General features: G+C 56.4%; 1 protein-coding gene and 1 long non-coding RNA gene across 5 annotated transcripts; one reads left to right on the plus strand and one right to left on the minus strand.

Annotated features, from left to right (window-relative positions):
• Positions 1-4,102: 4,102 nt before the first annotated feature.
• On the minus strand, positions 4,103-7,564 carry DLX2 (distal-less homeobox 2). 2 transcript variants are annotated; one of them, XM_014846577.3, is made up of 3 exons: positions 6,791-7,564; positions 6,124-6,308; positions 4,103-5,629 (listed from the first exon to the last, which is right to left on the minus strand). In XM_014846577.3, the coding sequence occupies exons 1-3, from the start codon at positions 7,182-7,184 to the stop codon at positions 5,222-5,224; spliced, it is 987 nt and encodes a 328-aa protein (XP_014702063.1). In that variant the 5' UTR covers positions 7,185-7,564; the 3' UTR covers positions 4,103-5,221. The 2 variants fall into 2 exon arrangements, with proteins under 2 accessions (XP_014702063.1, XP_070364206.1); XM_070508105.1 differs by lacking the exon at positions 6,791-7,564 and having other exon boundaries at positions 4,108-5,629; positions 6,124-6,657.
• LOC123285230 (uncharacterized) lies at positions 4,994-14,414 on the plus strand. Of its 3 annotated transcripts, XR_006526852.2 has the most exons (4): positions 9,905-10,032; positions 10,123-10,217; positions 12,154-12,448; positions 13,301-14,414. It is a non-coding gene; the product is annotated as an uncharacterized lncRNA (long non-coding RNA). The 3 variants fall into 3 exon arrangements; XR_011502865.1 differs by lacking the exons at positions 9,905-10,032; positions 10,123-10,217 and adding an exon at positions 4,994-6,663; XR_011502864.1 differs by lacking the exon at positions 10,123-10,217 and having other exon boundaries at positions 9,914-10,032.
• Positions 14,415-15,527: the final 1,113 nt, after the last annotated feature.

The raw sequence follows: 15,527 nt of genomic DNA on the forward strand, positions 1-15,527 counted from the left end.
GGCAAACTACTAAGTCACTGCAGTGTTTGCCGTCTGGGTTCCCCCCCCCCGGCCCCCTCCACCGAGGACGGCTGAGGAACCGGAGCCCGAGGCTGCCCCGGGAAGAAAGGTCCATCTAGGAACTCTGCGTTCTCACGTGGAGGCGCCGAGGCGCTGCTCCTTCGAGACCTGCCTGCTCTTTCTTTTCTTGAAACATTGTCTCCCCCGCCCCGCCCCTCCCCGCCCGGCCCCAGGCCCCAGGGCGGAATGTAACATCTTGTAATGTGGCAATCACTGCCAAACCCGTCCCCGCGAGGGGAACTCCCGCCAGCGGGGGCGGCGAGGGATGTGAGGCCTCAGCATCCGCCCAAGCTGGTGTGGTGGGGGTGGGAGGGGGCGGGGCAGAGGGTAAGGCTTGCGGGTCAGATCCCAGGTGGGGAGGGAGGACCCGGCAGGGGGAGAATTCCCCGGGGCTGTTTGAGTGTCTCGACCCTGCGAGAGCCCGCCGGTCTCTGGAGAGCCTAGTCGGACAGGGCCAGGGGCGCGCGTAACCGGGACCGCAGCATCGCGCCCCACCCACCGGCTTCCCGGGACTCCAAAGTCGAATGCAAAGGAACCTGAATTTTAGGAGGAAGAGAGAATCTGTAGCTGCATTCTCAGAGAGGTCTCTGACCCTAAGCAGGTTTAAGCCACTGGTGGTCGCTGTTCCCTGTCGGGAAAGGAGCCGGCTTGTTACTTTTGAGCGAGTGCTTGGGACCGGGACGGGCACGGGGACGTGGGGGGTGGTGGCGCGGTGTGGGAGTGGAGAGTTGCGCCTGGGTTTTACCGTCACCGAGGACGACTTTTTTTTGAAATGCAAGGAGGCTTAGTGCTCCCTGACATGGTTCTCCTTGTGGCGGGGGGTGGGGGGGGGGCCTCTAATAGTGGAGGGGACCATTCAACCACTTCTGCACTCCTGTTTCCCCTTCCTTTCTCTTCCGCCCTTCTACCAGAGAACTGTTTGTAAACAAAGCTCCAGTCTTCCCGCGCTCTCTCCGCCCCATCAAACCCGATACTTCCCCCAAACTCGCCCCGCCAGTCTCGGAAATCCTTACACAGGACGGATATTCACAATTTTCACAAGTAATCCTGAAAGGAGGCCGAGGGGAAGCCTCCTAAACGGTCCCACATTGCAGCCGCGCTGATTAGGCCTGGGATCCATTCCCTTTCTTCTCTGCCCTCCCCAGCCCGGGAGCCGCGGGGCGGGCGGCGGGCGCTGCGGCAGGGGGAGGGGGGTGTGTCTACGCAGAGCGGAGCACCCGGGCAGCGGAGGGGTGACCCGCGGCCGAGCGCGCGCCGAGGGATGGGGGGCGGGGGGAGCGGGAATGGGAGGAGAGGGGCCGCGGGCGCGTCCGGGCTGCCTGCTTCCAGAACTGGAACTCAGTGCCAGCGCTCTGCCAGAGTTCCGAGCAACCTTGCCAGGAGGTGGAGCGGAGAGGGCCGGGCACCCCTCACTCTTCGGCTACCCTCCTCCTGCCTCCCAGCGCTTGTCATATCCTGTCTTTGGCCTGATATTTCACGGGAGCAAATGGAAGGGGAATACAATGAAGATTTATGTGTGTTCCGAGCGCGGCTGGTTTCCCAGTGTAGGGAGCCGAGATCGCTGCTTCCCATTTCCATTTTTCATTCGCGCTTTGGGAGCGCAGTCGGGCGCGGGGGGAGCGTGTCTGCGCGGCGGCGGGCTGATCACAGGGCTCCGAGGCTCCTGGCGGGCCGCGAGACTGTGAGAAAGGCTTGCCAGTGCGTCGCCCCCGGCGGGGCTGGAGCCGGCCCCCGCCTCCCCCAGCCCCGGCTTTGTTTCTCCCCTGGCTCAGCCCTCCCCGTCCCCGCCCCCTCACTTCTGGGACCCGGGCGCATCCTCGCTCTCCCTTCTCTTTGCCCTTCTCCTTGTCTGCGGAAACGCCCCCTTCCTCTGGCCCCTGCACCCTCCTGCCCTCGGCTTCGCCGGCTTCCCGGGGAAAGGCGCGCCTTGGCGTTGCCCGACCCCGCCGCCGCCGGGTGCCAGGTTCGGTGACTCCGGCGAGTCTGTGGAGCCTTGGCCCACCCCGGTGCTGGGACCGCCCGCCCTCCCGGCTCCCAGGCTCGCTCATGCCAAGGCCTGTTGCGTGATTCCAACTTGGGCTGACATTCCCTGCCCCGGGCGCTCCGGCGTAGGCCTCTTAATCATCTTGTCTGCTGCAGATCCTCGACACCAGCCAATTTACTGCCCCGTCTCTCCTCGTGGGTTTCAGGAGGGGGAGGGGAGTGCGCGCAAAGGAGGGGAGGGCACAGTCAACCGCAGGAGGAAGGCTGGCACCAGCTACTGGCACTCAAAGAAAACCATGGAATTTGGAGCTGGGGGGAAGGGGGACAGGAATGCGGGTCTGCTAGGCGGCGGCTGCTTAGGGAAGCCAGAATCGCGGGGTCAACAGATTTCAGGCCAGGCCTCCCTAGCCTGGGAAACCAATGCAGGAAATGCAAACGGACACTGGATTGTGTAGTCTTCCTGCCTTCCCCAGAGCTCCAACTCCCTGGACCACACTCTGTTGTAAACCAGACTCGATGCAGGCCCCAAAACAATCTGGCCAGTCTCTTAGGACCATGTCACTGAGCCTAGAAGTTCACCCCCATCTCAGGTCTGTTTTTTGGCAGAGGCGAGTTGAAGACACACAAGGATGGCCTGAATAACCATCCTAGATGAAAGGAGGCCTGGATCCCGCAAGCAGGGCTCTCTGGCTTGCCCCCAACCTCCTGTTTAGCAGAGGTGGGGCCCTTCAGAGGGGATGGCTGAGGTTCAGGCTCCCCTGTAGGAAGCTGTGAGAGCTCCCCCTGCCCTAGAGTGCTGCTCTTCCACACCAGGTGAAGTGGGAAGGCCTCTGGGTCACTGTGGGCCTCATAATCTCTGGCAAAAGTAAAGGATCCCTGTTTGGGGGTATTGGGATAAAACAATATACTACTAATAGCAAAAATCTATCGTGTGCTTACCATTTGCCAAGCACTGTGTTACACTATTGTCTCAGTAAAGGCTCACAACAACTCGGAGATAGCCCTTATTATTTCTCCTTTCTTATAGACCTGCAAACTGCAGCACGGGAAGGTTAAGGAGGTAGCCCAAAGTCACAGAGTCAGTAGTTGAAGCCAGGAAGCTTCCAACTGTAAGCCCCAATGCTTTCAAGGAAAGGGACTTTCACTTCAGGCCTGCATTACCCACCTACACCTGGCCTTTGCAGGGAATGTCATAAAGTGAGGTCACTTGCAAAGCTGGAAGCTAGTTTGGTGAGACCCAAGGTGGAAAGCTGAGCTGAATGATGTGTGCACCTCCCATCCCCCCTGCCCTCCCAGAGTGTGAGGTGGAAGGATGCCACTCCAGCAGCAATGTGCATTAGTCTCCCTGTGAGTGTGCAGGTGTGTGTATGTCAGTTTCTATATCAGCGTGTGTGCATGAATTTGTGTGTTATGTGTGTGTGATTCAGTATGAATGTGTGACTGTGTGTGTATGAGTGCGTGTGTAATAGCATAGATGCGACTGTGAGAGTCAAGTGTCTGATTGTATGTGTGCTAGCTTAGCTCTGTGCGCCGGGGTCGCCCAGCATTCCAGAGCAGCCAACCCAGTCTCCCGAGGGCCTGGGTGACTCACTGAGCTCTGGGCTCAGGCAGCCCCAGAAGGGCCGAGGGGCAAACAGAGGGGAGGGTCCAATGAAGGGATCTGACCCGGGCCGCGGCAGCGTTCAGGCTCAGACGGCAGGTCCCCCGCGGCGGCTCGTTTGCAGTGCCTGGCCAGGACCACGGGCGCGGGGGCGGCAGAGACCGCCCAGGCGCTGGGCGGTGCCGGAGGGGCCGGGCGGGCGGGCCGAGGCCGGAGCCGCCGGGCGCTGAGTGACTCACCACGTGGTGAGCGGGCGACCCCCGCGCGGTGCCTCGGGTGGGGGCAACGCGTGAACACTCCGCGGGGCCCAGCGCCGAGTGAGCCTGTCCTCGCCTCTCTGCGCCTCGCCGCACCCGCAGCCCCTGAAAGATGTGAATGTCACTCTCGGCTGACCAGGTTGCCCGCCTGGGCAGCGGCGCGAGCTTCTAGGTCGTGACACCAAGGAGAAAGCGCACACATCCAGTGAAAACAATAATTTATTTAAATAACTCTTCATATTGTAAAATCAACATTAAGAGCATGTTGTTTTTATAATAAATAACCCCAAAATACCTTTCATTTCAAGAACAAAGAGTTTAGGATAAGATAAAACAAATCCAAATCAGTAGCTATAGTTTGAGAAAATTTTTCAAAGGGAAAAATAAAACAGAGGGGTTGCTGAGGTCGCTGCCAAACCGCAGTTTTCACAAGTGGGGATTTACAAAAAAGTCTGAAAAGATGAGTATTTTAATACAAATAAATCAGTGGGAAAATCTGCAGACACCTTTATTTACAAACTCTATGTCGAAGTCCAGGCTAATAATCCTGAATAGGTTTTAAAAAAGATAATTTAAACACATTTTTTGCAGTGTCCACATATTAAAAAATCATTTTTTTCCAACATCAAAATGAGGTCATCCGCAAAGGCACCTAAACTTTTAAAAAAATAAAAATAAAAAAACTCCACGGGTGATGGATGAGGCAAGAGCTAAGGGAGAGTTTCTGCGGGAGAGCTAAGGCTGGGGAGGGGTGGGGGCTCCAAGGGCTGGAAACGGCAGGGCAGAAAAAAAGCGGCGGGCCGCCCAGGTCAAGGGGGCGTGTTGGGGAGGGCGGGCAGGCAGGACCCCTGGAGGTCAATAACCCCAGCGGACTGGAGCCAGCCTGGGGGCGCGCGAGGAGAAAGGAGCCTCAGAGCGCCCGGGAAGCCTCGCGGGAGGGGGAGGCGTCCCTCTCCCGGACTCAGCTCGCGGCCCGCGGCGGGGAAGGCGCCGGACGGCCTCGCAGGGCGGGGCGGGCGGGGGGAGGCAAGTCTGAGGCGGGGCTCAGGTCGGAAAGGCGACCGTGGCCGGCGGCCTTCCCTACGCCGCTGCCGGATTCCTTCGAGAGGAGCCCGGGGGGCGAGCAGACGCCTTCCAGTTCCCGGCCGCTGGGTGGCCGCGCGAGGGAGCAGGGCCAGGGGCAGGCCATCCCCCCCGCAGCAACCTCTGGGAGGGGTGGGAGGCGTCAACGGGCCAGTTGGAGAGACCCTCCAGCTCCGGGGGCGAGCACTGAGGATAACCGGTCTCTGCTCTCTCAGTCTCTGGCGCAGTCTCCCTGTGGTTAGAAAATCGTCCCCGCGCTCACCGGGGCGCCCCCGCCGCCGTGGTGGTGGTGGTGGTGGTGGTGGTGCGGCTGCGGGGTCTGCGTCGGGTGCAGCAGCGGCGCCGCGGCCTGCAGGTGCGAGGCGGAGCCCGAGGCCTGGTGGTACCAAGGGTAATTGCCCAGGAAAGCCGAGGCCGCGCTGCTCGGGCTGGAGCCGGAGCTGCCGGCGCCGCTGCCGCCGCTGCCGGGGCCGCCGCCACCCCCCATCCGCTGCGGCGCGCCGAAGTCCCAGGAGGCCGGCGCCGAGACAGGCGGCGAAGCGCAAGGCGGCGAGGCGCTGGCACCAGGGTGCTGCTCCGAGGGTATCTCCCCGCTTTTCCACATCTTCTTGAACTTGGATCGGCGATTCTGGAACCAGATCTTGACCTTTGTGGAAAAGGGACCCGAGCATTAGTGGAGGAACCTTGGCATGGGGCAGGGGAGGGGAGGAAGCGCAGAGAGACAGAGGTGGGCACTGAGCACCCTGGGCAGGCAACGGATCACGTGCCGCGGCCTCACAGGCTCTGATGGCTCCTACTCCATTGGGAGGTAATCTCGAAAAGCCCGGGACGGCTCTTGTGTGCGCACTGTGATGATGGTGACAACTGGGGTCAGGAGGGCCAATTATTTTACCCGCTTAATCAGTAGAGCGCGCGCGCGCGCAAGCGCGGATAGACAACATAGTACAAGATTTCTGCCCACCCCGATCCTTCCCTTTTCTTACACGCCGCGCCCCTGTGGGAGGTTTCAGCTTCGGGCGAGGAAGGTCAGGCCGCCCAAGACGCTGGCCTCGAAATCCTTACAATTACTTTAAAAATACTTCTGAAACCATTGTCCTGAACCCGCCTGCTTCCCTGCCATCCCAGGCCGCGAGCCCTCACCTGAGTCTGGGTGAGGCCCAGAGACGCCGCCAGCTCGGCTCGCTCGGGCAGCGCCAGGTACTGAGTCTTTTGGAAACGCCGCTGAAGAGCCGCCAGCTGGAAGCTGGAGTAGATGGTGCGGGGTTTCCGGACTTTCTTTGGCTTCCCGTTCACTATCCGAATTTCTGGCTCGAGGTCCTCTTTCTCTGCAACGAAACGCAATCGTGAGAACCGCGTAACCAGCGGAGCCCAAGGGTTCCCGACCGCCGGGAGTGCCCGGCGTGGGACTTGGCCTGAGCCTGGACGCGGGTTCCTGGAGACGCTGTGCCGAGCTCAGGCGCAACTTTGCAACCCGCAGACCCGCTCCACCGCCGAACCTGGGAACTGGACCCTCCAGGAAAGGGGAAGAAAGGCGCATACTGGAAAGAAAGAAGAAGCAGGTGGCAAGGAAATGAGGTTTACCATGAGGCATGCACCGCGCGCCCATTCGGACGCCGGGGCCACCCGGTCCCACCAGCTGAGCACTGAGGGACGTACCCGGTGACCCTCAGCAGATTGGAGGTTGAGTTAAAGGGCGCGGGCGGGCGGGGAGCAGGCAGTGTGAAAGGCCAGGGATCCAAACATTTGTATCCCACCCATCCCAGTAACTAGACCCACTTGGCACCCTCGACGCCAGCGTTATGCATACCGGGTTCGTTGTTGGCTGGGGACGAACTGGTCCCGTAGGGCGCGTAGGAGGTGTAGGCGGCGGTGTAGCCCAGGTCGTAGCCGCTCTTGGCGGAATAAGGGACGTTGTTGAGGCCACTGGCGTGGTACTGGTAGGAACCCATGTGCGCGTAGGGCGAGCCCCCACCGCCGCCGCCGCCCGCCGGGTGCTGCTGGTTGGTGTAGTAGCTGCTGTCGGTAGCTGTGGACACCGGAAGGGTGGGCGACTCCTGGGGCTTGTGGAGGCCGCTGCCGTTGCTGCTGCCGGGGCCAGCGCCGCCGCCGCTCGGAGGCTGCTGGTGCTGGTGGTACGTGCTGGAGGCCGTGATCTGGGTCGAGTGCATATCAGCCACCAGACTGTCAAAGACTCCAGTCATCCTGGCCCGGGACGGGAAAGAGCAAGGGTGGCGGGCGCGAGGGGGGAAGCGAGGCGCCTCCTCCGTCTCTCCCTGTCCCCTCCAGCAGTCAATGTAATTACGGGGGAGTTGGGGGGGGGGGTGAGGAGGAAAACAAGAAATGTGGCAACGGTCTACGCAACTCCTCCTCCGGGGGAGGCGATCACCGTGCACTGCTCGGGACAGCTGCCGCCGGCCGCATCCTCTCTCCGCCTCTTGGCCGGGTCGGCTCGTTGCCCAGCGCAGGCTCGGGCGGGGGGCGGGCAGTGGAGGGGGCAGGGGTGGCAGGGCCGGGCCGGCGCTCCGGGAGGCGGGAGCAGGTGAGCAGCAGCCTGGAGCGGCTTTACGATTGTCTGCGGGGCGGGCTCCTGCAGGGTGGGCATTTAACACTTGTCACGTGAGCGCAGGCGACGTCACCTAGCAACAGCCAATCCGAAGCGCCGGGGCGCGAGGCTAAGGGCGCCCGGGAACGCCGGGCGGGAGGCGGGTGTCACCGGGCGGGCGCTGCGGCTGCTGTGGTCGCGAGCGCAGACAGGCCGCTGCTGAGTGTGAGCAGCGAAGCGAGAGGCTGGGGGGGCGGGGGAGGAGAGAGGAAGAAGGGGGGAGCGGTGGGGAGTCAGGGTGGCCGGCGGCAGGAGGACAGAAGGCGTGAAAACAGAGATTGGCATTTCGTTTAGAGGAAGAAGAAATGGGGTCTCCCATCCCGTTCTGTGTACAAGTGCCAACCAATTCCAATGACTCGTACCTCCGTGCCCGAGGTCAGCTTTCAAACATTAATCAAAAGCGGTGCTGAGAGCCGGGCCAGCGCTAGCTCCGCTTTTCCTCGAAGTGTCTGGCACTTACTCTTGTCAGCCACTCCGCACTTGACTTAGTCAATTGATTTAAATTATCCATAAACCACGTATAATAATACCTGCTTCCTAACCAACCCGCAGGGATATTAGGACAATTAATTGGATAATATTTAAACGATTTTTCCTTGTTGCGTGAGAGAAAAGCTATATAAATTCAAAGGTATTATTGCTAATGATAGATTTGAAACCCTTTCCCCTTGTACTTTCCTGACACGCCGAGACACCGAGTAATGATGTATATTTCATGGCTAATTGACACCAGAAAAGCGATCCCGGGGATTTCCTCCCAGATTGGAAAGCTGGACCAGACTAACCAGATGTCTTTCAGTGTTCGTTCTAACTCTAAATTCTATGTTTTTACAAAAAAGAAGTGAGATAATACTTAGGTGAGAGAGTTATCTCGATACTACAAGTCTTGGTAAACTTCTAGAAACAAATAGAAAAAGTTGTATCTCGTGCACTTAGCCCTATTTTAGTTTTTTTCAGTTTAGGACCGCGTTCCTCCCTCTCATTGCAATTTCTTCTTCTTCTTTTAAATCGGAAGTGGCGACTTCCTCTATATCCCCGTTTCCTGGTAGTTGGGAATCGTGGCCCAAAGTTGTGGGACACTCGCCTTTCCTGGACTCCAAGTCTCCTGTTCCTGCGGCTGTGCTGCCTTGTGGCGCCATCTGCTGGAGGTGTGCGTGGTTGCGGCGGGCCCCAGGAGACGGTCTAATCACGCCGAGGCGCCAGCCTCTGAAACCCCCCAAAAGAACAAAATAGTAATTAAAAGCCACAAAATTGTGCTAGTGCGCGCCATCTGAAGCACCCCTTCCTAAAGACATAACATGTCGCTGAAAGAACTTGTTACAACAACTGCCTAATGGAAAACAAGTTGATACTTTCAAAAATATGATCTTTGGTCTTCTTCCCCAGAAAAAGCAAGCGTGTAATTAAAACTCCAGTATCCACACAGCTCACCCTCTGCGGAATAATGAAGACAGTAATCCGCCTTCAAATCCGCCTGGATTTAGTTCCCAGCTGTTTTTTTTTCCCGGTTAAGGAAGGCCCCTAGATGGAGAAGGGTGAGCTGTGGGGCTCACACCACTTGGCTGCACTGCCTCGTCGCCGCGCTCAGCCAGCTGCTTTGTGGGCCCTAGTTATAAAATTAACTTCTTGATATTTATCAAGATTGCCTTTTGGTGTCTTGACGCCAAATTCCAAATTTTTGGGTCACCACAGTGGTAGCTGTTTTGGCCTAGTATAGAAGCTTTTTTCCCCTGAAAAGGGAATATAAAAGAACCAGTCTTGCCTTCTCTCTGCTCCTTTGTTCCCACCACAAGCATACTCTCTGGACTTTTTCACGGTGGCAAGTTTGTTGTATTTTACTGTCTATGGGAATCTCCGTTAATAGCCTAAAGTCCAGGTCAGCTGAGATCTGGAAAATAGCATCTTCCTGGAAGGAAGTTCCCTTTAACTGGAAAACAAGGAACTGTGTGTGTGTACGTGGGAGAAAAGACCAGAGGCAATGAGCAAGGGGGAGAGAGAGAATTTACAGCTGTCTTTGGAGAATCAAATGAAAACTTGCTATATTAGAGATATTAAATCTGATAATCCGGACACAAATCTGGGTTTGCCCAAATTATCTGATCATCACATGACAATATCCAAATGATTTCCTCACTTTCGTCTAAAGTCAGGGAGGTAGTACCGTAGAGAACTGACACTCTTGTCCACAGTTCAGAGCAGGCTGATGCCCCTCTCCATAGTGATCTGACGGGGGTGGGGGGCGGCTCACACTGAGTTTGGGGGAATCGAGGTGCCTCCTTGCGGCCAAACTTCCTCCTCCGCCTCAGGGCCCCCTCCTTCCTCTTTTCTGCTTTCGTTTTTCTCTCTCCGCCTCGGCATTCACTTACTCCGCAGGGATCTAGAGAACGATGAGGGAAGGAGGGGAGCTCAGTGTCTCTGCCCTGGCCTTGTATGTTCCAATCTCATCGGTAAGACTTTCCCGCTTTGGATCCCGTGCCGGCCAGGTCGTCGCCGCGGCACTTTATCTGGTCACGGAGTCTCACCGTCTCCTCCCGCAGGAGCCTCGCAGCAACCCTCGCCACGCAAGGGCGGAATCTTGGTTCCCATCGTACAGATGAACGCTGAGACTCGAGGGCAGAAACGACTCTTTTGAGTTAGGTACCCCTCCTTTCTCTGCGGCCATAGCGCAAATCTCAGGGTGTTTACTGCAAGCCTTGGCTGAGCAGCTCGGAGTCTCCAGCAGACGGCTAGCGGCCCTGGAGAACGGGTTTGGTGCACCTTGCTTTCAGCCCCCTGCCCCACCGCCGGCCGGGGTCAGGATACCAGAGCTTCCTCCGGCCCAGTGCATTGGCTCTGCTGGACCATTGGGCGTCCTCCGTGACACAGACAGCCGATGCGCTGGGGGAGAGGACGCCCCCTGCCGGCAGGGAGCTGGGGTGGGCGCCGGCGTGCTCTTCGCGCGCAGAGGGACCGGCCCATTCTCACTTGCCTACCCCACTCGGGGGTCGCGCCTGCTGCTGCTGTACTGACCCGTGTCCCCACATTGCATTCTCCTGTCGAGGGGACACGGGTTTCCAGGCCGTTGGCCCGAAAGGCATTCTTTTCGCGTTTTCCTAGTAGTTCTAGGAATCTCTGCTTTCGAATCTCTTTGGGGTTCGTTCTAGAACTCAAAGATGAGGGTTTGGTTTCCGGGAGCCTCCTATCTCTACCTTTCTAGGACATGACTGGCCGTGCTCTCATCCCTTCGTTGGCCATTGCATCTTCTTGGGGACACCTCTCACCCAGTCCTTTCGCATTGCTGGCGTCCTCAACCTGGTTTCCCCCCTCCCCCCCGCTCGCCTCTAACACGGCCTGGAGGGACTCGGGGTGCAGTCAGCTCCTCCCAGCCCCTTTGGCCCTTAGGCAGATGGGATCTCTGACTCCGGGGACTGCATACTTGGATCCCATATATTTGTTTTCTTGTACAGACTCATCGAGAGGACATAATGGAAACACACCTTGGGGATGGGGGTGGGGACCTCGAGAAAACTCTTCGGGGGGGGGCCGCGAGTGGGGCCTAGGGTCCTGAGACGTGGATGGCCGTCGGGTCCTCTGCCCTTGCTGCCCTAGCAGCCCCCTAGCTGTACCCTCACCTCTCCTTATGCCTTCAGCTCAGAGACTATCTCGGATTTCCGCATCTGTATGGGTCCCTCGCTCTACCTCTCCCTCCCTCACGTCCCGTGAGCTTGAAGGTCTCAGTCAGCCACACCCTCCGCCTACCGCGCCAGGCACCTGCCAGGTGCTGGGGGTTCCTGTCCTTCAGTAGCTTACCCTCTAGTGGAAAAAGCAACTATGTTGCGATAACTAATAGTAATGGCTAGCATTTATTTATTGAGCGTTTACTGAGCACCAGGAGGTCTGCCAAGATCTTTACCTTCATTATCCCACTGACCCTGAGAACTGTCTTACGTGGTGGGTACAGAATGATCCGCAGTGAGGAAATCAAGGCTTAGAGAGACCGAATCACTTGCTTTAAGGTCACACAGCAGAGTCAGGACTCGAACTCAAGTCTGGGCCTCTGAGGCAAGGCTGCTGCCACTCGGGGCTGAGTTTCTGGCCCCGGGATCAGGGAGAAAGCCGCACCACATCCGCCTCTCCCGGGCTGGGTGCCGCGAGCGCAGTGGGACAGGCGGGAAGAGGCGTTGACAATTCCGAGGTCGAGCGCTCCGCTCTGGCCCCAGGAGCCCACTGGACGGCGAGGTTCCTCCGGGAGACTAGCATGCGCGCGGGCCCTGCGCGGGAGGGATCCCGATCAACCCCGGGGAAATGGGCACCGACTCGAGGGCTCTCCGGAGGGCGAGCCGGGGGCGGGTGCCCCGGCCCTGCGCCAGAAACCGAGCTCTGGGCGAGTGCTATGTCCATGCTGAGTCTCCGCCAAGGGTGACGTTTGCTATCTGCTGGAGTGTGAGTAAACCCAAAGGCCTGAAGGAAAATAAGGGGATACTCGACGTTCACAGCCTTGACCCTTCCGAGGGAGGGTCGTGGCGCTGTGTTGTCAGTTCAGCGTGCTTCTTGAACTTTCAGACCCAATTTCGCCGTCTGCTTTCCAGGTCTTCCTGATCCAAGCAGACCCATTTCACTTCGTTGCACAGTCACTGGTGAAAGCCAAAGGAGCAAAAGCTAGGGTTCCTGTCCTGCTGGGGCGCCCAGCATGGGACGAAGGGTCCCCAGGCTCTGCGGGGTCGAGCTGGTGGCCTCACTGTCGAGTCCGAGCTCACAGGCCCGGATCCTCAGCGCGCGGGCGGGCAAGCATCAGGTTCGAGAGAAACGCCTTCTCCTTCGATGGCTAAAAGCTGCGGGATTTCGGCGTCCGGGTCGCGGAGCCACGAACGTTGATGGAATAAGGTACGATCCCCACCCCACCCTACCCCACCCCACCCCACCCCACCTCATGCCCACTCCGCCCCAGGACAAACACTCAGACCGTTGGGATGTTTGCACTTTTAGCAGCACCCACGTTGCGTGATAAGAGATGTGCAAACAAATGGCTCTCAAGTTTTGTTCTCAAACCTGAAAGAGAACAATCTCTGACGTTCCTGGCCCCTGCACTCCGGGCCGCGGGAGCTGGGGGGCAGCGTGGCCTTGGTCCTGGAACCGCCAGTCCTCTGCGTGTCCAGCACTGGTTGGCTCCTGGCTGCCAGGTTGAAGGGCAACACCACCCGTAAGAGCGGCAGACATGTATCCAGGCTGGAGACTCGCCGTTCACCCCTCGAGGCTCAGAGCTCTGGGTTGTCAGTTACAGTAATGCTTCTGGAACTTTCAGACTTCTGCCTTCTAGGCCTTAGACCCTAGTCAGGCCCATTTCACTTTATTGTCTGTTCAGTGGTTAAAGTCGGTGAGCGCGGGCGCATCGCCCTCCCCGCCGGCGCCCCGCAACAAACCTGGAGAAGTTGGAAGGAACCAACCGTTTGAAACTCTCAGGACCCTTCTGGGTACACAGAATCCTTTCTTTCCACCCTCTCCCCTTACTTATCACGCCACGTTGGATGGATGCAAAGAGGATGTGCTGACATGGACTCTGGAGCCAGACTTTGCTGGGTTGAACCGCTACTGTTCCTGTGTGGCCTTGGGAAAAGGACCTAATGTTTCTGTGCTTCATTGTTTGCATCTGTAGAATGCGGTTAATAATAACAATACCTCCCTCCTGGGATTATTGCCTGGAAACTCATCATTACGTGTTTTCTTGTCTCCTGCCAGGTTTATCTCGACAACTCGGCGTTCTCTAGCCAACGCTCCGCAGGTTTTAAGAGGCCGAGGCGAGCTTGTGGCCCCACTTTCTCCTTGAGCGCCAAAGAGCCTTCTCCAGGCCGCGGAGCTGAGGGCAGACGCAGCCCTGCTCCCGGGGACCAGAGCGGGCGGGGGATTTGGGCGTGGGCCTTCAAGGGGGCCGCGGCTGGTCCCGGAGCGCCGGGGAGAGGACAGGCGCCGGGAATGCGGGGAGCGCCGGGCTGCCTGCCGCGGAACCTAGGAGAGGCTCTGACGCTGCTCCTCACCCCTGCGATTGCGCTACCCTCTTTCAGTCGGCTCCGCAGAATCCCACTGTGTCAGGCCTCAAGGCTTCTCCCTGTGCGCCATACCCGGGCTGCTTCTGCTCACCTCTCTGGAAATGGAGAAGACGTGGGGAGGGACCCTGCAAGTTATTCACAGGGAACCGACTGTCATTCTGGGTAGCTATGCCCAGTTCCTTGCATCTTTTTATAATCAAAGGAAATATTGTTAAAAATTTACGAAGTAGTACCTAATGGTTGTTAAAGAATCAAACAGTATTAAGAAATATATTGGAGTGGTTAAAAGCATAGGCTCTGGTCTGAAATCCTAACTTGGTCATTTGCTAGCTGTGTGAGCTTGGGAAAATTATTTAACTTCTCTGTGCCTCAATTTAGTGTTTACTCAGAATAAACTTCACCATTTGGACTAGTGATGGATAATTGTGGAATAGATCAAGTGTCATCATCTCAAATCTGATCTTCTGGGGAACACAGCTAGGTACCATTTCCCAGCCTCGCCTGCAGTTAGGCGTAATCATGTGATTCACTTCTAGGCAGTGACTGGAACACGAGTGGAGGTCACATGTGCCACTCCTGGGATGGGATGTTTAAGACAGAGTTGAGATTCTTCCCCACTCTTTCTCTTCTTCCACTGGCTGGAACCAGCTTCACCGATGCAGATGACGTGGCCCTAGGGGAATCACCCAGGGGAATCCCACACTTGCCTTGGAAGCTTACCTGACCAAGAAATGAACTTCTCGTATTTTAAGCTACTGACTTTTGGATTTTTTTAAAAAAAAATAAATTCTCTTTGGAGTCACCTAATAGAGTACTTAACTTTTGAGCTCCAGCAAATTCTATCATGGCCTTTCATCATCACATTGGATGGCTGGAATATATGTATATACACACACTACATATAATAAGTATACATATATATACACACACATATACGTGTATATATATGTGTGGATAGATAGATAGCAGCTTAGCTACTATAACTAATATGACCTTGGAATCAGGGTGTGATGACTTTGTCAGCAAATTACAGAAAAAATCCTGAACATCTTCAATCTGTGAAAACCAGAAACTGAATTGGGAGCGGAGCATAGAACTCAAACCATTATTTTCCTAGCTGCCTTCAGTCCATGAATAGAAATAGGTTAGCATAGCTGGTTGTTATCATTAGGAGTATAAGTTTTAAAATGATCATTAGTGAAGTTTTGGCAGGTCTAAGCCCAAATCCTGTGTGTTTTCTTTTAAAGGTGATAGGTTGCAGAGGTTTTGTCACCCTGCCTTGTGGGGCCCTCCCCTTCATGTCAGTGTCACACTTGCCTTGGGCACATGCTTACTAGGAGTTCTCATGAGGTGACAAGCCCACTTCCTGCTACAGTCTTTTTGGATCCACTGTACCTAAGCTAACGGGATGGGCAGTACAAAGGCAAGAAGTACTGATCATGAAAAAAGCTAGAAAAACAAAACAAAACAGGAAACTTCCCACTAAAGGGGCCCAATGGCTTTCCACTGAGGAAAGTATACAAATTTAACTGAAAGGACTTTGAAATGTCATTTTGTACTATTTCAAGACATTATTTTTACTTATTTTCCAGGCCTTGGCTGTGTTCTCCTTGGCCGTGTTACCATATAGGTACATTCTAGATTGATCATATGCTCTGGTTCCCTTTAGAACTGAACGTGATTTCTCTCCATGCTCCAGAGAAGGTGGACTGCTAGGGAGGATGCCTACTGCTGCCTTGTCTAAGGCTTCGATGACACCCAGTGGTCATTTAGGGTCTTCATCTATATCAACCCAATTCATAATAGAGCCAACACGTTGTACATATTAGTATAAGAAAAGTGAAAATTGTTTTTTTAAACAAGAAAAAGCAAAACTTCATTGTAACATAAATAACCAAATCCTCAGACTCTCCACTGAA

This window comes from Equus asinus, chromosome 4 (assembly GCF_041296235.1).
Source record: "Equus asinus isolate D_3611 breed Donkey chromosome 4, EquAss-T2T_v2, whole genome shotgun sequence".
Lineage (NCBI taxonomy): Eukaryota > Metazoa > Chordata > Mammalia > Perissodactyla > Equidae > Equus > Equus asinus.

Coding starts and splice junctions, on each gene's coding strand:
- DLX2 (XM_070508105.1), bottom strand. CDS start 6,589: ATGGGCGCGCGGTGCATGCCTCATGGTAAACCTCATTTCCTTGCCACC. Junction 5,630..6,123: donor TGGGCCTCACCCAGACTCAG/GTGAGGGCTCGC, acceptor TTTTCCACAAAG/GTCAAGATCTGGTTCCAGAA.